Raw genomic sequence first — 24,182 nt, 5'->3', positions numbered from 1 at the left:
GGATCGTGGAGATTTCCTGTGTGGACATTTATGAACTTCTGTATTCTATCCAGTGTCAGATTAATTTGCGATTTCTCTTCCAAGTCATCAGGACTCACTCCTGCATGGGAGAGAACTGCCCAGGAGCAGAGAAACGCCAGGGGGAAAAGGACCCTACAACAGTGTGTGAGCTCAAGCACTGTGACAGCCAACCTTTCAGGATACCCGCACATAAAAGAGCATTTGGAAACTGCCCTCATGGTCAAGCCCTGGCTTTGTGTCTACTTCCTTGTGGCAGCATAAAATCTCTACCAAATCTCTAAGACAATATAGTAGAAGCTAAGCATATCAGCTCAGGCAAAAAAAAAAAAAAAAAGAGGAAAAAAGGAATGGAAGTTCTCCAGCTGCCTGACTGACCAGTGCCTGCTTTCCAAGAAGACTCTTGGGAGCCTTGGCTATCGTCCATCTATCAGTGATTGGTGGGGCTTTTCCCCTTGACCTTGCTGATGCCTGAGCTGTGTATTAGAAATGCCAGCTCCTGTGCCAAAGCTAGGGCTTCCCTAGTGGCTCAGTGTTAGAGAATCCACCTGCCAATGCAGGAGATGTTGATTCAATCCCTGGGTTGGACAGATCCCTTGGAGAAGGAAATGGCAACCCAATCTAATATTCTTGCCTGGGAAATCCCATGGACGGAGGAGTCTGGCAGGCTACAGTCCCTGCAGGTCTCAAAAGAGTCGGACACGACTTAGCAACTAAATAACAGAAACGACAATGCCAAAATGGACCTATCCATTCTTTGTGTGTGTGTGTGTGTGTGTGGCTCGTGGGATGTGGGGTCTTAATTCCTCAACCAGAGATTGATCCCAGACCCTCAGCAGTGAGAGTGTGGAGTCCTAGCCAATGGACTGCCAGGGAATTTCCCCTATCTATTCCCTGGACAATACTCTGTATGGCTATTTGTACATAGTTCTAAATGCAGGTAAAACACAAAAGTTAAATATAAATAGGATATCCAAAGCAATTTATTGGTAGTTATATATATAATATTACAATTCTTTTTCGAGCTTTATCTTACTACATTTCTTATAAAAGACAGTGCTCACTCATCGGTTCTTTCCTTTTTTTTCCTTTGCTGGAACATTTCTTCATTTCGTGCTAGGCACTGGGGATACCAATTAAGGTCTCTGCCTTTGAAAAGCTTCAATTATAGACAATGAAATAAACTATGTTTCTTTACTTTTTCTAACACATTTCAGACAGTGTAGAATAAAGTGGAAATAGGCTAAACTGTCTACAATCACTTCACAATAGGAAGCAAATTTTACTTTTTCTGTTACAAAGGGCCCTTTCTCAGATGACCCCATTTCTAATAGAGTCCAAGTTGTTATAAAAGAATTAAGCTACCGAGTACTAGGGTTTAACTTTAGGCATACTTTTGCTAGAAGCACGTGTTCTTTAAACTATTATTTTCATTTTTCACTATATGCAAAAATAATATCAATAATAATAAACCAAGTATCACTAGAGGAAGAACAAAGCTAGAAAGTTAGTTAAGGAAGAATAACATTTAAATGTTTAGTGGATAAAAAGAAAATGTAATTTGGGGGTTAGTTTAAAGTTGCATTTTAATGCATATTGTCTCGGCCTCCCACTAGAAAGTATACTTCCTTTTATATGTTTTTTCACAAAGAGCCTGTGATAGTCATATTACTGTAGTATTTGAAAATATTTTTAACTTCAAAAATATCCCAAATTCAACTTAAATATTTGTAGAAGAAAGTAACCCTTGGCTTAATCAATGTTGAGAGTATTTCTGGCCAACTTCTATTTCACTGTAACTAGTGCCTTGGGATACTTGTCAGTGAAATACAAGAACATCAACAGTAAACAGGATCTGATTTTTTTTCTGTGCTGGCAGATACTGTTCCCTAGTCAGAACTGAGATGACTAATGTTAACCAAACAAAATCAGAAGGTCACACCTAAAACTGAAACTAATGTTTGTCTATGTCACTCCATCTTAGAGTCTTTGTTTCAGAACAGGCAATTTGTCATTTTTCTTATAAGGAGACCTAGGATATTCTTGCATACTATGATTTGACATACCACCAGAAGGTAATAAAAGAACATAACCCATAAAGCATGTACTCATGTATAATATGGCACAATAATAATAGCCATACTATTACTATATAACTATCACTTGCTAATATACTTTGAAACTGGGGGAAAGGAAGAGCATTTACACACCATCATAAAGCTACATACGCTTATGTTTGGGGAAGTTCACTTTCTAAATCTATTTTGGTATAAATTCAAGAAACTAAATGAATGAAAAATACTCTTTATACAAAAATTTTAGAATATATATATGTAATATATATATTCCAAAATATGTATATGTGTATATACTCTTAAAATATGTGTGTGTGTATATATATATATATCTTCATATTTGGACTGTCCAGATTTGTCTTGAAGATAAATGGACCATTTATCAAACAGAATTTAAACTAAAGACTGTACTCCCAAAGATGAAGCTCCTTTATTAAATTGTGATTCCCATTTTATCACTGTGTAATTGTGATTTTGAGCTTAAGTGCACGATTATCCAGTTTCCGAAAATGGGACTGATACTTTGGCATAGTGTTGTAGGTCTATATCGATATAAGGAAGGTATATTCAGGAAAGATATATATAGAGAGAGAGATCAATTTTTCAATAACTTGAATCATATTCTAGATGACACAGAAGACTTCCTACCTAAAGGAACTCTATGATAAATCCCTTTGCAAATTAAAGAATATTTTTATGATAAAAATTACCATCCATCAAACCACCAGTTCATATATTCACAGTATTTACAACTATATTCAATGGGTAAACACAAAGCATTAGTGTATACTAAGTAGTAAGAAAAAGGTAATACACAATTGAACAAATATCAAAAAGAACATAGTGTTTGCTCTTTTGCATAATCATTAGCTTTGAAAAAGGCATCATTATAACCACATGTGAAATGGGTGGTTATAATGATGCATTTCCTATAGCAATATAGAAGGTAATAGCTATAGAAGTTCCCTTTCAGTTTGTCCACAAAAATCTGGGAGTAAATTCCTTCAGATTGTTTAACTTTTAAAATTATATTGTCAAGCAGAAAATGTGTGATTCTTAGGTATGACTTAGACACGGGGCTGTACTCCCAAGAGTATATCCTTGAAAAACATCTATTTTGCTCAACTGGAATAATAATTATTTAAAAACATATGCTATATAAAATACAAAATAATAAATTTGAGCACTTAATATAGCCAAGTACTTTTCTATTTTCTATGCATTGTCTCAATCTTCACAACATCGTGAGGTGTATTATCACCATCTTATAGATGGTGAAGCTGAGGCTTAGGGAGATTAAATGGCTGGTGTGACGGCACTTGCTTCTCAAGTGGGGGAGCCAGGGTATGAAACTAGGTCTGATTCCAGAGCCTGGCTGAGTAGCCCCCATTCCCACTGCTATATCATAGTCCCATATTCTCACTTGAACATTTGGATTATGTGAACTCTAGTCCTTAAACATTTCCATTTAATAATTTAATAGTTCTTTTTTAAGTCTAAAAAGTCGAATTTGAACCTATTAACTACTTTATAAAGGGCCAGAAATAGGCTGTGGAACAGTTTGCAGCACTCTCTGAAGGGTGGGAGAAGTGGGGCAGTGCAGTGAGGCATTTGGTACTATAGAAAGGGATGGTTTTCCAACAATTTTACTGTGGATCTGTGCTTGAGTTTCCTTCAACTCTGTGAACCAAGGTCCATCTCTCACTGATAGTAGTTTTACCCTGTAAACACTGGCTGCAGTTAACTCTGCTATTACTAAGAACATAGCAAAGAGAGTTACCATGGCAGAAACGACCCTGGGCTTTGTCATCAGTTAAATTTCAATTCTGAGTGGTCTTGGGTAAGTTATTTGATCACTCGGAGCCCGAAGTTCCTGATCTTTAAAAAGGAGGCAATAATAGCTAACATTTATCAAATTCTTACTGTATACTTAGTTTTGTTCTAAGGACTTGGTATCATTATCTAATTTATTCCTCACAGTGACGCCTTGAGATAGTGATTGTTGTTACCACCAGTCCAGTCTCATTCTGCAGATGAGGGTGGTGAGGAACAAAGACTTTAAATAAATAACTACATCACTGTCACACAGCTTCAGAGTTAAAGAGCTGGGGCTCAAAACCCAGGAAATCTGACCCAAGATAGCAGGCCTTTTGCTAGAAAGGGCCAGTCAATAGGTTTTGTGGGCCATATAGAACCTAAAATAGAGATGCCAGGCTCCTCTGTCCATGGAATTTTCCAGGCAAGACTACTGGAGTGGGTTGCCATTTCCTCTTCCAGGGGATCTTCCCAAACCAAAGGTCAAACCGGCATCTCTTTTTGAATTTTGCTGCAGCAATTCAACTCCACTGTTATAGCATAGCAGCAGCTATAGACAATATGTAAACAAATTGAGTCCAACAAGACTCTGTAAGAACAGCCACAGGGTTGAATCTGGCCCTCTGCCTGTCTGCAAATTCCCTGCTCTAAAGCCCACATTTTAAACTTCATCTCATAGGGACATCTCGAAAAATCAGATAACTTCCTTAAGGTGTCTTATGCACACAGTAAGTGCTCAACTTGAGAGTTTTTAAACCATACATTACAGAAATTTTGTAAGGGATTATTTCTAGTCCATCTCCTTCCCTCTAGGGAATTTATGTCATCTGTTGCATTTAAGTTGCATTTAAGTCATCTATTCTCTTTTATGCCACTCTCTTCTTAAGAAGCATATGAGTGAGATAACACTCTCCAACCACTTTCCCAGGAATGCTGGAGATGCTGTGGAATACAGTCCTCCTCTGAAATCATCCTGCTGTGGTAAATGATAGCAGTGAGCAAAGTGTCTGGCTTATAAAGATGCTCGATAAAATTGATTTTGATCTTCATGATTTTAACTAATTCATTCTATTACAACATCATTGGGTATTATATTTGCAGTCATGCAATCAATATATGATAATGTAGTTTTAGGTGTAGGTGGATAAGGTGGATTACCCTTGCAGAATTTCCATCTGTCTCTAAATATAATTAGCCAGATGTGCAGATTTTCAGTCCTCACCCACCTGTTAAAGCTGGGACACTCTTTGGGTTCTGTTTTGACTCCCAGTCCATTGTTGCTTGTAAACTTTACAAGGCTATGATCATACCTCTGGCAATGTTTGTTGAAAGAACATATGTGATCTCCTGTGTGTGTGTGTGTGTATGCACTCAGTCATGTCCAATTTTGCAACCCCATGGTCTGTAACCCGCCAGGCTCCTCTGTCCATGGAATTTTCCAGGCAAGACTACTGGAGTGGGTTGCCATTTCCTCCTCCAGGGGATCTTCCCAAGCCAGAGGTCAAACCAGCATCTCTTGCATCTCCTGCATTGGCAGGCGAATTGTTTATCAGCTGCACCACCTGGGAAGTCCTAGGGTTAAAGAACCTTATGTGGCTGCCCGTCTTTGCACATGGTGTTTGCTCTGCCCTCTCTTTTCTCCCTCCTCCGTCCACCCTTGCTAGGCAGGGAACCCCAGGGACTGTGCTGCATTCACGACTGCATCACCAGGCACCTAGCACAGCCTGGCAATCAGCAAGTGTTCAAATGAATGAATAAATGAGTGACTGAATGAATGCGTGCACAGACATTGTTTGAGCATCTGTTTTATCAGATCATTGCCTTCTGCCTAAGGGGTACAGAGGCTGGTTCTAGTATCAGTGAATTGACTTGTGTTCCAGGGGCAATAGTTGTTCATAGCGTGTCAAAAAACAAAATTCTGACTCTTAAGTGAAGCTTTTGACATAATTAGAAACCAGCAGTGACGCCAGATAAAGGTCTAGGTCTTAAAAACCAGATTGTCAGCAGTTTTCACATGTCTATGAAGCCAAGGGGTCTGAATCTAATAAGGCATTTCTACAGCTTGGCAGATCCTTAGCCTGATTGCAAAAGTGCTATTTGTGTGACGTAAGCCTGTCAGTTTGCTGGATGGCAAGTCAGTCTAAGAACAGAATCAGTGTGATAAGGCTTTATGGTGGTAGTGCTTTGCTTTGAAAAATTAAATTGATATATTTCCAACCAAATTAATTTGAGTAGTTTTGTATCAAAGAGACATTGCTTTGGACCTTTGAAATCTCTTGCACATGTCTGTTTTGATAGCCTTGACAGGAAGAGCCAGGTCAAGACAGCAAGCCCTTGCTGAGTGTGGAGATACTACTATTTCATTAGTACCTCTCATGTGTAAGTGTATGGGTTTCCCCAGTGGCTCAGCAGTAAAGAATCCACCTGCAATGCAGACGCCTTGGGTTCGATCCCTGGGTTTGGAAGATACCCCAGAAGAGGGCATGGCAACCCACTCCAACATTCTTCCCTGGAGAATCCATGGACAGAGGAGCCTGGTGGGCTACAGTCCTTAGGGTTGCAAAGAGTCAGACACAACGAAAGCAACTTAGCACACACACATTTATAAGTGTATAATCTGTTTATAACTCCAAGGTAGACTTGATCAGTAATTCTCAACAGGGAGCAGTTTTGCCTCTCTGGAGACGTTTTTGGTTGTCACGTGTAGAAGGCGTTGGGAAGGTAGAGGGCAGAGATCCTATGAGACATGCTATAGTCTACAGGAGACCCCTCCACCCAAACCAAGAATTATCACACCCACAACGGCAGTAGGGAATCCAGTTCAGAAACGTTGGGTTAAATGACACTCAAGGTTCCTTTGCAGCTCAGATTCTGGATTTTAGGAAATTAAATTACATACATCAATCAGTTTTCTAAATTGCCAAACACTATATACATTCAAGCTACTATTATGATATAAGCCGTCACTGCTTTTCCTTCTCCTCTCTGGTATTTGTGGGCCTGTCAACCTTTCTGTTCTGAGCCAGATCCCTCAAACATTTAGGTGAGAAGAGCCAAGATAGGGGGTGAAACTAGAAGTCCCTTCTACTGCTTGTTCACGGCTTGGGAGAACATTAATTCAGGAAGCAGATGTGTCCGAATTTGCCGGTTTCTTTTTTTTTTTTCAGCATTACCCATCAACCTGTTGAGAAAGAAGTATATGTATGTAATGCTTATTTAACCAGATAGCATATTCTTTTTAACTTTTTATTTTGTATTGGGGTATAGCGAATTAACAATATGACAGTTTCAAGTGAACAGCAGAGCATGAAGGGACTCAGCCATACATATACATGGGTCCATTCTCCCCAAACTCCCCTCCCATCCAGGCTGCCACATAACGTCAAGCACAGAAGTTCCATGTGCTATACAATAGGTCCTTGTTGGCTATCCATTTTAAATACAGCAGTGTATACATGTCTGTCCCAAACTCCTTAACTATCCCTTCCCCTGCCCCCAGGCAGCCATAAGTTAGTTCTCTACTTCTGTGAGTCTCTTTCTGTTTTGTTAAGTTCATTTGTATCAATTTTTTTTTTTAAGATTCCATATATAAGGGATGTCCAGTGATAAATCTCCTTCTCTGTCTGACTTCCTTTACTCAGTAAGACAATTTTCAGGTCCATCCATGTTGCTGCAAATGGCATTATTTCATTCTTTTTAATGGCTGAGTACAGATAGCAGATTCTTAACTGGTATTTATGCGCTGCCAAAACCCCACAGAAAGTTCCCCCACGCCACCTCTCTGAGGCAGGTGGTTCTACACCTCTCCTGGTACACAGCCAATGTCCCTGGGAACCCACAGCCAAGTGCCTCATTTCAGGGATATGTTGATAGAAATGCCTGGGAAAAGTGAACCTCTCGACTTTCACCTGTTTATCAGTCATTCACCGAATGATGTGCTTTACCGTAACAAAATCCGTGCCAGCATCAGTGCAGTTGAAGACCCATCATGAATTAACCCTTCTCAGAATCAGCCAGGAGCTGGCAGAAGGTATGGCCGAGAGTGCCACTATCTAGGGCCTCTTTATCCTTCCAGGACTTTCCCTAAATAAAAGAGAATCATGGGAGGATTTTGTGTGTCCCAAGGGCCATGCCTTCAAATAGCACAAGGTTACTGGCCGAGGTAGAAAAGGTTGCTGTGCTTCAGCTTTTTGTTTGGGCCCCCAGGTAATTTCCAAGTATCCTGCCTCCATTTTGATCAGAACTGCTCTTATATGTTCAAGCTCTGGGGTAACAGAAATGTCCCTATCCCCAGAGGCCTGCCCACCTGTCCGCATGCCCAGAGGCCTGCCCCGTGGTGGGAGTGTCTGCTCTGCTGTTTAGTCTAATGGGTGGTGGTGACTTGGCACAGAGCAGTAAGATAACCGCTCAGGGTGAGACCGAATCTTGGAAACTTTTTGTAGAACTTGGTCTTCAATTCTTTTCCCCCTCATGTGTGATATTAAATATCATTTAATCTTGGAACCAATCCTCTTGAGATGGGTGCTATTACGAGAACCATCTTAGAGATGTAGACATGGAACCTCATATGACATGGTGGGTAAGTGGCACAGTCATGACCTGAACTCATGTTTCTTCAGCTCCAAAGTCCTTGCTGTCACCAGTATGGTATGTATTTTATTATATCTATACATTGTGTCAGAGAAGGTGATGGCACCCCACTCCAGTACTCTTGCCTGGAAAATCCCATAGGTGGAGGAGACTGGTAGGCTGCAGTCCATGGGGACGTGAAGAGTCGGATACGACTGAGCGACTTCACTTTCACTTTTCACTTTCATGCATTGGAGAAGGAAATGGCAAGCCACTCCAGTGTTCTTGCCTGGAGAATCTCAGGGACGGGGAAGCCTGGTGGGCTGCTATCTCTGGGGTCACACAGAGTCTGACACGACTGAAGTGACTTAGCAATACATTGTGTATGCTGAGTCATGCCTTAAGAAGTGACTATTAGTAAAGACACATTTTATGTTATAAATAAGGGGACATAAAAATAGAACTCTTAACTGCAGACAGAGCCAGAATTACCTCTTGAATAAATTCTAAAACCCTCCATGGGATTAAATTCCAGTTAGTGCACTGCTCACCACTGAATATTATCTTCAAGTTGCATTGTGTCTATTAGTGAGCAAATAAACCACCACCACCACCACCCCAAGAATTCCAATTCCAAATTGCATAGTAATCACACACACATGGCTGTGAGCCAAAGTTAACTGGTAGTTTGCATTACCATGAGTGTAAACTCATGCCTGCTTTAGATCCTAGGTAAAGACTGGTTGGTAAACATTGGAAATATTTCCCAGTACAGTGTTATCCCTTGCCCTCTAAAATGTCCCACTTCAGAGAATTCCCTAGTAGTCCAGTGGTTAGGATTCCATGCTTCCACTGCTGGGGGGCCTAGGTTCGAACCCAGCCAGGGAACTAAGATCCCACAAGCCATGCATCAGAGCCAAAAGAAAAATGCCCCACTTCAAACTTAAAATCCTACTGAAAGGTACTCTAAACCAGTATTCAGTTCAGTTCAGTCGCTCAGTCGTGTCCGATTCTTTGCGATCCCATGAATCGTAGCACACCAGGCCTCCCTGTCTATCACCATCTCCCGGAGTTCGTTCAGATTCACGTCCATTGAGTCAGTGATGCCATCCAGCCATCTCATCCTCTGTCGTCCCCTTCTCCCCCTGCCCCCAATCCCTCCCAGCATCAGAGTCTTTTCCAATGAGTCAACTCTTCGCATGAGGTGGCCAAAGTACTGGAGTTTCAGCTTTAGCATCATTCCTTCCAAAGAAATCCCAGGGCTGATCTCCTTCAGAATGGACTGGTTGGATCTCCTTGCAGTCCAAGGGACTCTCAAGAGTCTTCTCCAACACCACAGTTCAAAACCATCAATTCTTCAGTGCTCAGCCTTCTTCACAGTCCAACTCTCACATCCATACCTGACCTCAGGAAAGACCACAGCCTTGACTAGACGGACCTTTCTTGGCAAAGTAATGTCTCTGCTTTTGAATATGCTATCTAGGTTGGTCATAACTTTTCTTCCAAAGAGTAAGCATCTTTTAATTTCGTGGCTGCAGTCACCATCTGCAGGAATTCAAATCCTTGATGATTTCTGCTTTAAGCCTGAGTTAACCCCAAGATGTTATTTTACACTAACAAGCCCAAACTCAACCTAAAACAAAAACAAAATTTCTAGCTAATAGTCCAAAATAATAATAGCTTGATTTTGATAGTATATTCTCCTGTTTTACATGCCAAACTGCGAATAAATGAGTAGTTTTGAATATAATGCCATGTTTGTTTAATGAGAGCAGCCTTCAGTGAAGACTAATGTGTTTTCAGTGTGTGAGAGCATAGCTCTGTGTGGGGAAGGTCCTGCTGCCAGGGATCTGGCATCCATGTGGGCTACGGGACCATCTGAGCCCAGTGCAGCAAGTCTCTGCAGATTCTTTCTGGAAGAGCCTCTTGCAAACTGCTATAGCCAAAGGTTAGGTAAGAAACAGGCTTATACTCGGATGGCTGAGCCACGTCACCAGTGGAGAATCACACTGCCAGACAACTTACCTGCTATGAACGGAATCTGGGAGGCTCTGATATGCCAGTCTACACCAGAATTCACAGGCTAGGCTTCTCATTCTGACTAGTTTAAGGTTGGCTGGGGTAGCCTCTTGTTTCTCTGTAAACACAAGGAAGATTCTTAACTCAGTCTTAAGACAAGACTGGGTAAGATTTTTAAGTTCAGATTTCTTATGCTAACATTTCTTGAGCACTTGGCCCGAGGTTCTGCACTGGGAGCTTTGCGTGGATCATTTCAGTTCAATGGTAGGAGTTACTCAGGGCAGCTGTGGTACAGACTCTTAAGACACACTGTCAGGGTTCAAGGTAAGCTCCAGGAGGACGAGATCCACTGGTATTTGGCACATAGTAGGTGCTCAATTTGGAGAAGGCAGTGGCAACCCTCTCCAATACTCTTGCCTGTAGAATCCCATGGACAGAGGAGCCTGTGTATGCTGCGGTCCGTAGGGTCACTAAGAGTTGGACACAACTGAGCGACTTCACTTTCACTTTTCACTTCATGCATTGGAGAAGGAAATGGCAGCCCACTCCAGTTTCTTGCCTGGAGAATCCCAGGGACAGAGAAGCCTGTCAGGCTACAGTCAGTGGGGTCATAAAGAGTCAGATATGACTGAGCACGCACATATGCGTGCACACACACACACACACACACTGGCATGCTAATGGATGCAGAGTGGTATCTCATTGTGGTTCTCAGTTGCTTTTATGTATCTGTAGTGTAAAAATAGTTCATTTAAATACTATACTAATTTATATTTCATGCAAATTATATTTTTTTTCCATGGGTATATGCATTTATTCCTCTCCTAACTCCAGAATTATAGAGATGGCTTCCAAGGACATGAAAACAGTTAGATGAATAATATACATAGCTAAATTCATGGCATTGGGTATATAGGAGACTAAAAAAATGAAACTATAGCCAAGATCGGATGAACCTGAGAGTGTGCTGTAATGTCTTACACAATTATAAAACTAAAGTGACAAATTCAATTCCAAACCTCCTAGGGTTCAAAGTAAAAAGGGAAGGGGGGCCAGTAACATGATTCATTTATCTCAGATGATGAAAGCTCAGGAAAAAAAGGCTTTTCTTGGCTTGCAGGTGCAAGAGAATAAGCTATAACTACTTCCTGAAAGCAACAGATTTTCTGGTGAAATTAATAGGGCTGGAATTGAAAATGACTCCCCTAACCTGACATTATACAGCTTTTTGTGTGAGTTAAAGAGTAGTTTCAAAGTACAATTATGAAAGTATTAAGAAAAAGTCAACTCTACATCTCTCAGAAGAGATAGAAGGACTATTCCTTTGGACTTTAGTCACTGTTTTATGTAGTTAAACCATGTTAAGATCTTGAATTCCCTCATATGTGTTTATATATATATATATATACCTGGCATTTCCTTCCCAGGTCACAGATTATAAATGCATAGGTGTTTGTACAAAGAATCTTCTTATCTTAAGAATATATCCTTATCTTCCTTTTGGAAGGAGGGAAAGATCTTCATGTTCAAATCTGATATGAAATTTCTGCTTCAACACAAAACTCCAGAAACTATATTATTTTCAAATTTAAACCAGAAAAAAAGGCTTCATAATAATTAGATATGCTGCCAAAACAGCTTTCAAGCAACTGAAGAGCAAAGAAAATTAAAAATAAGAATAGCAGCCATGTCAAACAGATGTTTTTAAAGAACTGAGAAAGTGTCAAAATTACTCTAAAACTAAATTGGTCTGAAGTTTTACCCAGAAGTTTGGATGAAGTGTAATAACTGACATTTCTTGAGCATTTACAATTTCCCAGGCACAGTTCAAAATGCTTGTATGTATTAACTCACTTTTGTAAATGTAACAAAGTTAATACTGTTATCATTGTTCCCATTATATAGATAGGGAAACTGAGGCATGAAGGAGCTGAATATCCTTGCTTCAGGTCATACAACTAGGAAGTGTTCAAGCTAGGATTCACACATAGTCATGCACTCTGGTTCTAGCTCAGTTTGGTTCAGTCGCTCAGTCATGTCCGACTCTTTGCGACCCCATGAACCACAGCATGCCAGGCCTTCCTGTCCATCACCAACTCCCGGAGTCTACTCAAACTCATCTCCAGTGAGTTGGTGATGCCATCCAACCATCTCATCCTCTGTCGTCCCCTTCTCCTGCCCTCCATCTTTCCCAGCATCAGGGTCTTTTCCAGTGAGTCAGCTCTTTACATCAGGTGGCCAAAGCACTGGAGGTTCAGCTTCAGCATCAGTCCAGTGGCCACTCACTAACGCATGAAACTGTACTGCTGCTTGATGTTTCAGCAGATGAACCAAGGTAGTACTGGTTGGGCAGCAGGTGAAAACATACATTCTGTTGTGTCCATATCATTTTTTTTTTCTTTAGATGAGCAAATGTACCTTAATTAACCTTGAAATTTCCCTTAATATCCTGTGTAGAATTCCCAGCAGTACATTTTTAAAAATGAAAAAAAAAAAATTTAGTTGAATGATGAAACCATATTCCTATTATAAATCATATTTTTACAGTTTTAAGAATGTGGAGGAATGCTTATAAAATGAAGTAAAGCAGCAGATGTAAATTTGTTGGAAGCCTAACTCCACCACTCCCATTCCCCCCAAAGAAACTATCAAAAGCAAGATGGGAAAGTTTATGTGGCTATCACTGGGTAGGAGAATTAGGAATAACTTCTTTTTCCTACTTTTTCTTAATTTCCATAAAATTTACTTGAATACTTTCATAGTCCAAAAACATGAAATAAACTTCATTTTTTAAAAAAAAGCTAATCAGAGCTATTCTTTACAAAGGCACAGTAAGAAGCGCCTAGTGATAATCTCACTGTATAATTTTAAATCATTTCTAAGGGTCTTGTTCTGAAGGAATGAAGGTGGCGTGCTTTAGACTTGCACTTATGTAGCTATTTAATTTTAGAAAAAAATGAAAAACTCTGCAATTGTCCCATTTCAAGTATTCAGTAGCCACAAGTGGCTACCGACGGCTTTTTCATCATCACAGATAGTTCTATTGCCCAGCACTGGTTTAGAAGAAAGAACACAAGATGGCTTGAAATCAAGTCCTGATAGGAGCAGATACCTACTGTGTGAAATGAGTAATTTATTCAACCTCTCTGAGTCTATTTCCCCGTAGACAAATTGGGACTAATGATACTGTCACTTACCATGAAAGGATATTAAGATCAAATAAGATAATGCATGTGACAATTCTCTGAAAACTATCCTGTAGTTTACCAGATAGTTGTTTCAAAAATCCCCAGCCTGAACCTAATCTAGCTCTTTGTGCACTGATTCCAAATCCATGAATGGTTCATAATTGCTGACAGGGAGTGACACCATAAAAATCAGACTTACCAGCTCTTCGCACAGTTCTTCGCCCAAGTCCTTCCTTATTGTGGATATTCCATTTCTTCCCTGTAAAAAGCTTCAGCACACAGTTCTGTATCTTCTATAATAACACCTCCTCAGTTTTTTTCCTTAACAATGTAAATACACTGCCCTCTTTCCATTCCTAAATGAAAAAGCCTCTTTAAAAAGAAAGCAAAGAAAGCAGGCTTTGTCTGCCAAAGAAATAAAGGGGGTAAAACGCTATACTAAAAGGAAATCAATCTGAGTTGACAGTGCAGGAATTAAGCAAAAGATGTTGCCAACTGCCTCAAGACGTGAGATTTGCACCCACAATGACAGCAGGTTCTCTATGCTTCAAAGCTGTTGGGGGTGCTGATTAGGCGGAAGTACCTGCTCCTTCTGATTTTTTTTTTCCTGAGTCACTTCTGGTTTTTCCTGCAAAACAACTTGCGTAATTTAGACGATTTTAGAGCCGCCGCTCATCCAGAGAAGTCCCCATCTTATTTCTCATTTAACCACCCGAGAGTTAAGCGTGAGTCTTGGATGGCTTTAAGAAAAAAAAAGAGAAAAAGAAGAAAAAAAAATTGTAGTCAAGTTGTGGCTCGACTTGTTGTAGATTCTAGGCTCATCCTCTCCCTCCTGCCTTCCCCAGGTCTCCACCGGCCGTGGATGCCTGTGACATTATGACCGCAGAGGATTCCACCGCAGCCATGAGCAGCGACTCTGCCACAGGGTCCTCTGCCAAGGTGCCCGAGGGCGTGGCGGGCGCGCCCAACGAGGCGGCGCTGCTGGCGCTGATGGAGCGCACGGGCTACAGCATGGTGCAGGAGAATGGGCAGCGCAAGTACGGCGGCCCGCCGCCGGGCTGGGAGGGCCCGCACCCCCAGCGCGGCTGCGAGGTCTTTGTGGGCAAGATCCCCCGCGATGTGTACGAGGATGAGCTGGTGCCAGTGTTCGAGGCGGTGGGCCGCATCTACGAGCTGCGCCTCATGATGGACTTTGATGGCAAGAACCGCGGCTATGCCTTTGTCATGTACTGCCACAAGAACGAGGCCAAGCGCGCGGTGCGCGAGCTCAACAACTATGAGATCCGCCCCGGACGCCTGCTGGGCGTGTGCTGCAGCGTCGACAACTGCCGCCTCTTCATCGGGGGCATCCCCAAGATGAAGAAGCGCGAGGAGATCCTGGAGGAGATCGCCAAGGTCACGGAGGGCGTGCTCGATGTGATCGTCTACGCCAGCGCGGCCGACAAGATGAAGAATCGCGGTTTTGCCTTCGTGGAGTACGAGAGCCACCGTGCCGCCGCCATGGCGCGCCGCAAGCTCATGCCCGGCCGCATCCAGCTGTGGGGCCACCAGATCGCTGTGGACTGGGCCGAGCCCGAGATCGACGTGGACGAGGATGTCATGGAGACCGTGAAGATCCTCTACGTGCGCAACCTCATGATCGAGACCACCGAGGACACCATCAAGAAGAGCTTCGGCCAGTTCAACCCGGGCTGCGTGGAGCGCGTCAAGAAGATCCGCGACTATGCCTTCGTGCACTTCGCCAGCCGCGAGGACGCCGTGCACGCCATGAACAACCTCAACGGCACCGAGCTGGAGGGCTCGTGCCTCGAGGTGACGCTGGCCAAGCCCGTCGACAAGGAGCAGTACTCCCGCTACCAGAAGGCAGCCAAGGGTGGCGGCGCAGCCGAGGCAGCAGTGGTGCAGCAGCCCAGCTACGTGTATTCCTGTGACCCCTACACGCTAGCCTACTACGGCTACCCCTACAACGCGCTCATCGGGCCCAACAGGGACTACTTCGTGAAAGGTTAGTGGGGGTTCCTCGCCTACGTGGGCGGGAGTGGGGGGGACGCATCTGCCAGATGGATGCCCTTTGGGGCGTGGTGGCTGTCATTTACTGAGCTGGTGGACGGCGACCCCTCCTACTAACCCTCATTGGGGCAGTCACTGCTACAGCATCGAGGAAAATGTAGATGGTTCATATATACAGCGTGAGGTAACGTTACCCATTGCGTGCAGCATGCAAGCTTTTCTTGCGTTCTGCCCTCCCAGGGCGTTTATCCAACGTGGGGTTAGACGGCAAGTCTCTGGGTTCTTAGGTTAAAGCCTACTTGTGAAATTAAACCTTTAGATGTTGGGGAGTGAAGGGCACAGTATTGTTGGGTTTGTTTGTGTTGTTTTGTTGTTCTTAGTCACTGACTAGCCTGTACTGAAAGCAGGCATTACACTGGAAAGCAAAATACTTGGGTTCTGTGTCCTGCCGTCTGATTAACCGGCTCTGTGACTTTAGTCAGCCCCTTTAAGCTCCCGAAGCCTGTTTTCTCACGCCTAAAATGAAGAAGATGAACTAGCACTTCCCCTTCTACATCTACTTGTGTGACCATCTTAGAAAATTTTTATTTATTGGAGTGGCAGTTTCAATCCTAGGAACTCACCCTTCAAGTTCATCTTGTGTACTAAGCAGACATCTTAGGATGCATCTAGGCTGGAGCCAGAAAGTCTGAAGCATCTTCCGAGCTCACTAAAGAGCAGAGGTGTAGCCACCTGTAGCTTAGAGCCAGGACATATACCAAAGTGCCAAGAACCTTGGGTTAAGATCCACCTCCTGTACAGTTGCTGTTGGTAGCTCATCATTTTTTGTGTTGTTATTATAAGCAGGCAGCATAAGAGGCCGGGGTCGAGGTGCAGCTGGCAACAGAGCCCCGGGCCCCAGGGGTTCCTACCTTGGGGGATATTCTGCTGGCCGTGGTATATATAGCCGATATCATGAAGGAAAAGGAAAACAGCAAGAAAAAGGATATGAACTTGTACCGAATTTGGAAATCTCTGCCGTCAACCCAGTTGCCATTAAGCCTGGTACAGGTCAGTATAAACCAGAGTGAGAATGCATTTATTCAGCCTGAACCCCAACTCTCTCTCTTTGAGCTGACTTCCTCGGCACTTTCATCTGCATGTGGGTTCCTCTTCTCAAAGGCAGGCAGAGATTAGGCAAGGATCATGGCCTCCTGGGCCTTCTTATCTAGAGCTTGGGGGATGGTCTAATTTTGACGATGTTCAAGTCAAACTTTCTTATAGTGGGTTTCCCAAATGGCTGTTGCCAGTTGTTAGACTTTTTCTCAATTAGGCAGGTTCTCAGTTAGGGAGGTTGGGGTGAGGGGTGCGGGGGTAGAAAAATGTGAGGCTCTTCTGTATCTTCTACCAGCTAAAAGCTTTCTATCCCTTACTCAAGCCTGTTTTGACCCCAGTCATCAGAAGCCAGAAGGTGCAACTCTGCCAGTTCTGAGAGTTGTTGGGAAATTCCCCTTCAGGAGTAAATAACGCTGCTGTCCCTTATCGTGGTCTTAACCAACCAGAACACCTGGGAGTAAGGCAGCAGAGAAACTTTCTGCAGCTAATTCCCAGCTCTCATTTCCGCCTCTTGCTGGATCAGTAGATTGAGGGTAGAGGGGCACTCAAGTAGTTGAAGCGAAGGACCTTGAACTTTGCTTCCATCCTCCAGGCCCCACAAACCAGTTTTCCAATGTTGTTAATGCCGTCAGTCATCTGAGACAGGTCTTTTTTCTGATCCTAAGCTGCAGGGAGCTTTATTGAACTGCGCAGTGTGAGCACGGCACAAACCCCCTGTGTGCACACACCACACAAGCACCCAAACACATGGGAAATTCCATCGTGATACTCCTCCAGACCTTCTCCCAGTCTCATGGAGGGTAGGTTGAAGAGCTCTTTGAGAGCATCTGCACTTCGAAGCTCAGCTCCTGACTTCGTGTTGGCTAGGACTGTACTCCTTCGTCTGGCTAAAACAATTTCAAGGGAGCTGTGTATAAGGAGTGTAGGTTGGCATTGACCACATAGGGGCTTACAAGGCCTTTTCTCAGTAGAGCTTCCTTTTGAAGTAATCCAGTGATTTTTTTTTTTTTTTAATGCCTGTGAAAAAAATTCTGCCACTTCTGCAGTTAAGTGACTCCTTAGACTGGATTTCCTAGGAAATGTCATTGATGCATCAAACAATATAAAACTGATCCTGTTTCTCTCTAATTCCATAAAGCAGAGCCTGGATACAGGAGTTGTCTCTTCGACTTGTTGGGAAAAGTATTCCCGTTGGCAGTAGTTTAAGATTTAACTAGAGAAAAGAAAAGTCACTCAGTCATGTCCAACTCTTTGCAAACCCATGGACTGTCCATGGAATTCTCCAGACCAGAATACGGCAGTGAGTAACCTTTCCCTTCTCCAGGGAATCTTCCCAACCCAGGTTTCCCACATTGCAGGCAAATTCTTTACCAGCTGAGCCACCAGGGAAGCCCAGAGAAAAGAACTCAAAGATCTTTAAGCATGTAATTGTGTTCTGAGGCATGGGGTAGAAATTCCTTTGGCTGGTAGCCAGAACAATCCGGAGTTGCTTAGTACAACTCAGATGTAGCTCAAACTTATAGCCCTTTCTGGGCCCTGTCCCCTTGACCTCTGTTTCTGATTCATTCAGAAAATTAGAACTCTGTAATTTTAGGAGGAACACCAGGCAATGGTGAAGTATCTAGGCACAAGATCACATAGATGGAAAGGCAGGTAAAAGATCTGGTTTAGATTTTAGATATATTTCATTGAATGACTGTACCATTGTTTAGCCTACAATCATTTCTCTTTGGGCTTCCACAGTGGCTCACTGGTAAAGAATCTACGTGCAAAGCAGGAGACATGGCTTTGATCCCTGAGTCGGGAAGATCCCCTGGGGAGGGCAACCCACTCCAGTATTCTTGCCTAGAGAATCTCATGGACAGAGAAGCTGGGTGGGTTACAGTCCAGTGTCACCAAGAGTTAGACACGAATGAAGCAACTGAGCACACAGCATGCAAGCATTTCTTTTTACCTTATATCAAATCGGCTTTTATTTGAAAAAATTACCTACAGTTGGAGAATAGAAATAAGTGAAAGTATACTCTGTTGTGTGCATTTCAATATTCTTACCATCCTCAAAACATACAACACACGCTCACACAACCTCCCCCAAATCAGGGCCTTTTTTTTTTTTTTTTTTTTTTGTCTTTTTACCTCTCCTTATCATACATTGGAGAAAGGCATGGCAGCCCACTCCAATATTCTTGCCTGGAGAATCCCATGAACAGAGGAGCCTGGCAGGCTGTACAGTCCATAGGGTTGCAAAGAGCCAGACATGACTGAAGCAACGTAGCAGCAGCAGCAGCAGCAGCATCATACATTGACATTCGAACACTGTGATCTGTCTGATCCTCTGGTTGAAATGAGTCCTTTGAACTTTATTCACAGAAACATGTCTTTGCATTGGCAGGTCGGGGAGGATATACACTGACCTCTGAGTTCTCAGAATGAAACTCTCAGTAGCACCTGCTCTTTAAAACGTGGTGAAAGTGAAAAAGGGCAGTGGGGCTGGTACTGAGTAAGATAGGTGATAAGGAACTGGCAGGCTCTTCTCACACTCTTGGGCCTCAAGCCTCTGCTCTCACTTCTTATTCTGAGCCTGTTTTCTCAAAACTGCAAGGCCCTTTCTTGCTCTGTAGGACCTCAAGAATACGAGTCTAAATGCTATTCTGTTCCAAATTCTGTTAGCAGTAGAAAATGTGGGCACAGAAACTTAACTGTAGGCTTGCCTACCCTGAGGATCTGTGGGGAGATCCCACCCATTGCCACATGGTTCCTTTTGAAAGTCCAGCAGGATATAGGGTACCTCCACCTCCCCTCTTGGATAGCACCTGTAGTGAGAGAGCATTCGTTTGCAGGCAGAGCCCCTGGCTGCTAAACTTGTTTTTGAAAATATTGAGGAAGTGATGGCGCTTCCTTCAGTGACCTGTGCTTCCCTTTTCCTTCTCTTACAGTGGCCATCCCTGCCATCGGCGCCCAATATTCCATGTTTCAGGCAGCTCCGGCCCCTAAAATGATTGAAGATGGTAAAATCCACACAATGGAGCACATGATCAGCCCCATCGCTGTGCAGCCTGACCCAGCCAGTGCTGCTGCGGCCGCCGCGGCTGCCGCTGCGGTCATCCCTGCGGTATCCACGCCGCCGCCTTTCCAGGTAGGCTACTTGCTGCAGTGTTTGTGTGAGGTCTCATGTATCATGGATTCACTTAATACTCCGCAGGAGCACTGACACTGTGCCTGGCTTTCTGCTAGAACTATGGGTCTGAGTGATAGAAATATTTTTGTAAGATAAATCATGACAGGACAGGAAAATGTTAGATAAGAATTGTACTATCCTAAAATTGCCACTGTATTAAAGATAGGAAGCAATATCCAAAAATGACATATGTAATTTCTCACAGTGTCGTTATACATCCTATTTTTTTTTAATGACATAGGATAATTTTTAATTCATGTACGTATTGTTACTGAGATGACACATGGAGTCCCAGGGGATAGTTCATGCCAGATTGTAATTTTTGCATTCCAGATTATAGTCCAGTAAAGGTTTTTTAAAGTTCTGCCCCCTTCCTCCCCTCCATCTCTCTCTATGAGTATATCCATAGGTATATATGTATGCGTGTATATATATATGTGAGTGCCTGTAGAGAGACAGAAATGTCTATAAAGGTTTATGAAACTTTACAAAACTCTCCCAACCATATCCAACTATTCCCATTTCTCCTCCCAATCCAGCTTTACCATTCCATCCTCCTTCCCCACCTTTACTCATAGTGTTCTCCTCTATCTGTTTTTTTCTCTAGAACCTTTCCTCACCTGGGAAACCATCTGTCCTGTACGTCTCAATATTGGCTACTTGACTACCAGTCAAGTTCTATGTTCTGTCTCCCCAATTAAAGTATTTTCAGACCAAGAGCCACATCTTGTATATATTTCTTTGTTTCTGCAATATGTAGCACACAGGGAATACCTATACTATATATCATTTTCCTAAACAGGAAAAATAATCTTGTTGAAGCTATTCTTTGTGAAGCAGTGAATATCAAACACCTCATCAATCCATAAGCATAAAAACTCAGGCCGGGGATGTCTTGTATCTAACTGGATAAGAATTATCGAGGAGACATGTTTATAAAACAGAGATTCTAGATTCAAACCCCAGAAGACTCCAATTCAGCAGAACTGGGCTGGCGTTCTAGAATCCATATTTTGTCCCACCTCCTCAGTAATGCTGAAACAGCTAGGCTTGTGAACCCCAGCAGCAGTCTTGGGTTGCAAATGACTCACAAGGTAGTTATTACTGTGTCCTGACTATAAATACATACAGTAACCTACAAGCATTACCTAGTGGAATTCTGCTAAATTCTAATTCCTCTTTACTGGGAAACTTGTGAACTTTGGTCTTTGCTGAGTGGTCACAGTTGTGGTTGGGCCCAAATTTCAGGCTTCACGATTACGTTCTGGATTGCAGGCTGTTTCTGTCTTATATCAGTCTGCACGGAAGCTGGCGTCGGGGTCTTGTGGTTTGGGATTTGTTCAGTGTGCTGTCATCATCAGTAGATTTCTGTGGCAGTGCTTCCCTCCTCCAGTACAGTCTGCAGAATGCCTGGAGCCACTTGCTCGGTAACGTGGGAATGGCTTCTTTGAGTGTTTGGCCCCGCTGCTCTCCCTCAAAGCTGAGTACTGTCTGTCCTGCCTTGAGTTCTTTGACCTGGGTTGCCTGATACATTCTGTCCTCCACCTCCTCTGTGTTCTCTGCCAAACTGCAGTAGAGGAAGGAGCATTTTAATCTCCACAGATTGGTAAAAAGGACACTTTCCAGAGTGAAACCACACATCAGTTCCCTGTGACCTTCCTGGGGAACACCTTCCATCTTCCTCCTCTGTTTTGCAGGAGCTCAGAGATGTTCCTTTGTAGCCATTTAAATCCAAAATTTCATATAGCCTTTGCAGGCAATTAAAAAAAAAAAGCTTGCATGTGTAGACAGTCCTTTTTTCATTTATTTCTCAAAATGTTTCAATCTTCACAGCCAGTCAGTGGTATAGGTTGAGCAAGAACCATTCCTTTTTTGAGAGGAGGGGGAATTGAGGTCTTTCTCTCTCCTCCTCCCCAGCTCCCCACACTCAGCCTCATCACACTCCCCTGAGCTCAGGTGTTGGGCTGCACTTTTGTACATGGAGTGGTTTCTCTCAGATGTCACCTTCCTGGTGATCCTTTCCTTTGTGCACTTGTCACTCAAGAGATGTCCGCAGATTTGGAGAAGATAGCTTGTGTCCTGCTATGAACCACAGTCTTCCCAGTTCCAAAGTTTCTCTCCTTGGTGTAAAGTGTTACTAACGTTCGTTGTGGCTGCGTTGTAGCAGGCAGGATAGTGCAAGGCTAAATGCACAGGTGCCAGACTCACACGTCCCATTGCTTAAAAGCTGTGTCACCTGTGCAAGTCATTTAAAACGTCTAAGCTTCTCCATATAATCCACCAGCTTCATTGGTGGTTGTGATGATGTTTCAATAGTGTCACTTAAATAAGGCTCTTAGAATAGTGCCTAGCAGACTGTAATCTCTGTTATTGTTATCATTTAGATATTATTTGTAATTATTATTTGGATTACAGTTGAAAAAAATGACTCTTCAATTCTGAACATAATTTTGTAACTCTAATTTGTAGATTTTTGTAAAGGAATGATAAGTAATTCCTTTATAAAATCCAGGAAGAAATAATTTTTTTAAAATCTAATTCTCCCTTTTACATATCCTGAACTATTTGTACCACAGGGCATGCTATGAAACATAAGGTCCACAAGATGTTTTCTTAAATAAATGTATGATTTATTTTTTTTACCAAATTTTTACCAATATTATTTTTACCAAAATTTTTACCAACATTATTTTTTGTTTTACCAAAAATCTCCTTTTCCCTTAAGCAGTCCACAGAATGAACTCCGTAGCAAACATTTTGGAAAATACTGAACCACAGTCTTCCTTGTCTACTTGTTCTGAAAATGTATGTTTCACTCTCAAGCGGAGGGAAGGAAGCATCCTGGACTTTCAGAGCGAGCATGGCATCTACAGTAAGGCAGCTTACTTCGGATAGCGCCTGTTTCCTCACTTCCTCATCATGTGGAAATCCCACCTTATCCAAGTGAAAGTGAACGTGTTAGTTGCTCAGTCATGTCCGACTCTGCAACCCCACGGACTATAACCCCCAAGGCTCCTCTGTCCACAGAATTCTCCAGGCAAGAACACTGGATTGGGTAGCCATTCTGTTCTCCAAGGAATCTGACTGACCCAGGGATCGAACCCAGGTCTCTGGCATTGCAGGCAGATTCTTTACCATCTGAGCCACCAGGGAAGCCCCCTCTTATCCTTCAAAACCCAGCTCAAATTTTTCCACTTCAGAGATGCTTCCTCTTGCCCCTCAAGTTAGTTGGCCTCTTCTCTAAGCTTCCACAGCAACTGTAAATTTAGTGGTGTCAAATCTTAGGTCTGTGATGGCTGACGCGAACGCATTTGTTGAAGATCCTGTGTGATCACAGTCTTTTTAGGTCAGAGCTTAAGATGCTGGCCCTTGGGAGAGCTGTGTACTTTGTTCCATAAAGTCATAGGCTGTGCTCCTCTCCATTCTTGGTACATCATGTTCCTTCAGTTAGGAATGAGTTGAGGCAGCTGGGATGTATTTTAGGAAAAATACGTATTCATAATTACAGTGAGATCAACTGAGTAAAAGGTAGACCTCAACTCCCATCTCTAGCTCGCTCTGGTATGTAGGCTGATTGAGTAGAATGGTGGGCAGAAGATTCCAGAGTATGTGCACTTTCCCTGAACATTCCAGTTCTGTCGTAGTCACCAGTTAGGAATTTGAACGTGCCTTGAGGATGCAACTGCACTTCAGTGGCTCCCATCTCAGTCCCTTACGATTATTGCTTATCTGTCCATCTGCCCTGAGAATGGAAACTTTCGCTTCTCTGTCATTCCCTCACCCCTGGGAGTTGAATGAATGAATGGGGTTGTTGAATGAATGGGTAGGTGGTTGTTGTTCAGTCGCTCAGTAATATCCAATTCTTTGCAACCCCATGGGCTGCAGCACACGAGGCTTCCCTATCCTTTACCATCTCCCTGAATTTGCTAAAACTCATATCCATTGAGTCAATGATGCCATCCAACCATATCATCCTCTGTCGCCCCCTTCTCCTGCCCTCAATCTTTCCCAGCATCAGGGTCATTTCCAGTGAGTTGGCTCTTCACATCAGGGTGGCCATAAATATTGGAGCTTCCGCTTCAGCATCAGTCCTTCCAGTGAGTATTCAAGGCTGATTTCCTTTAGGATTGGCTGGTTTGATCTTGTTATCCAAGGGACTCTAAAGAGTTTTCTCCAGCACCACAGTTTGAAAGCATCAATTCTTCGATGCTCAGC

At 43.0% G+C, this 24,182-nt stretch overlaps 1 protein-coding gene and 1 long non-coding RNA gene across 26 annotated transcripts in view; one reads left to right on the top strand and one right to left on the bottom strand.

The window, feature by feature from the left end:
* The window catches only part of RBM47 (RNA binding motif protein 47), a 169,718-nt gene that overhangs the window by 142,304 nt on the left and 3,232 nt on the right, over positions 1-24,182 (top strand). For 13 of the 25 annotated variants that reach the window (XM_069593947.1, XM_069593954.1, XM_069593948.1 and 10 more), the window contains 3 exons: positions 14,530-15,689; positions 16,538-16,744; positions 19,726-19,925. In XM_069593947.1, the coding sequence (XP_069450048.1) occupies positions 14,561-15,689; positions 16,538-16,744; positions 19,726-19,925 (1,536 nt within the window). In that variant the 5' untranslated portion in view covers positions 14,530-14,560. The remainder of the gene's footprint in view (positions 1-14,529; positions 15,690-16,537; positions 16,745-19,725; positions 19,926-24,182) is intronic. The other 12 variants (XM_069593961.1, XM_069593962.1, XM_069593963.1 and 9 more) reach the window with 1 other exon arrangement.
* LOC138442502 (uncharacterized) lies at positions 6,510-14,386 on the bottom strand. Its single transcript, XR_011257748.1, has 4 exons — positions 13,884-14,386; positions 10,503-10,614; positions 7,853-7,991; positions 6,510-7,089 (listed from the first exon to the last, which is right to left on the bottom strand). It is a non-coding gene; the product is annotated as an uncharacterized lncRNA (long non-coding RNA).

This window comes from Ovis canadensis, chromosome 6 (genome assembly GCF_042477335.2).
Source record: "Ovis canadensis isolate MfBH-ARS-UI-01 breed Bighorn chromosome 6, ARS-UI_OviCan_v2, whole genome shotgun sequence".
NCBI classification, from domain to species: domain Eukaryota; kingdom Metazoa; phylum Chordata; class Mammalia; order Artiodactyla; family Bovidae; genus Ovis; species Ovis canadensis.
This window is presented reverse-complemented; position numbering and strand designations above follow the sequence as displayed.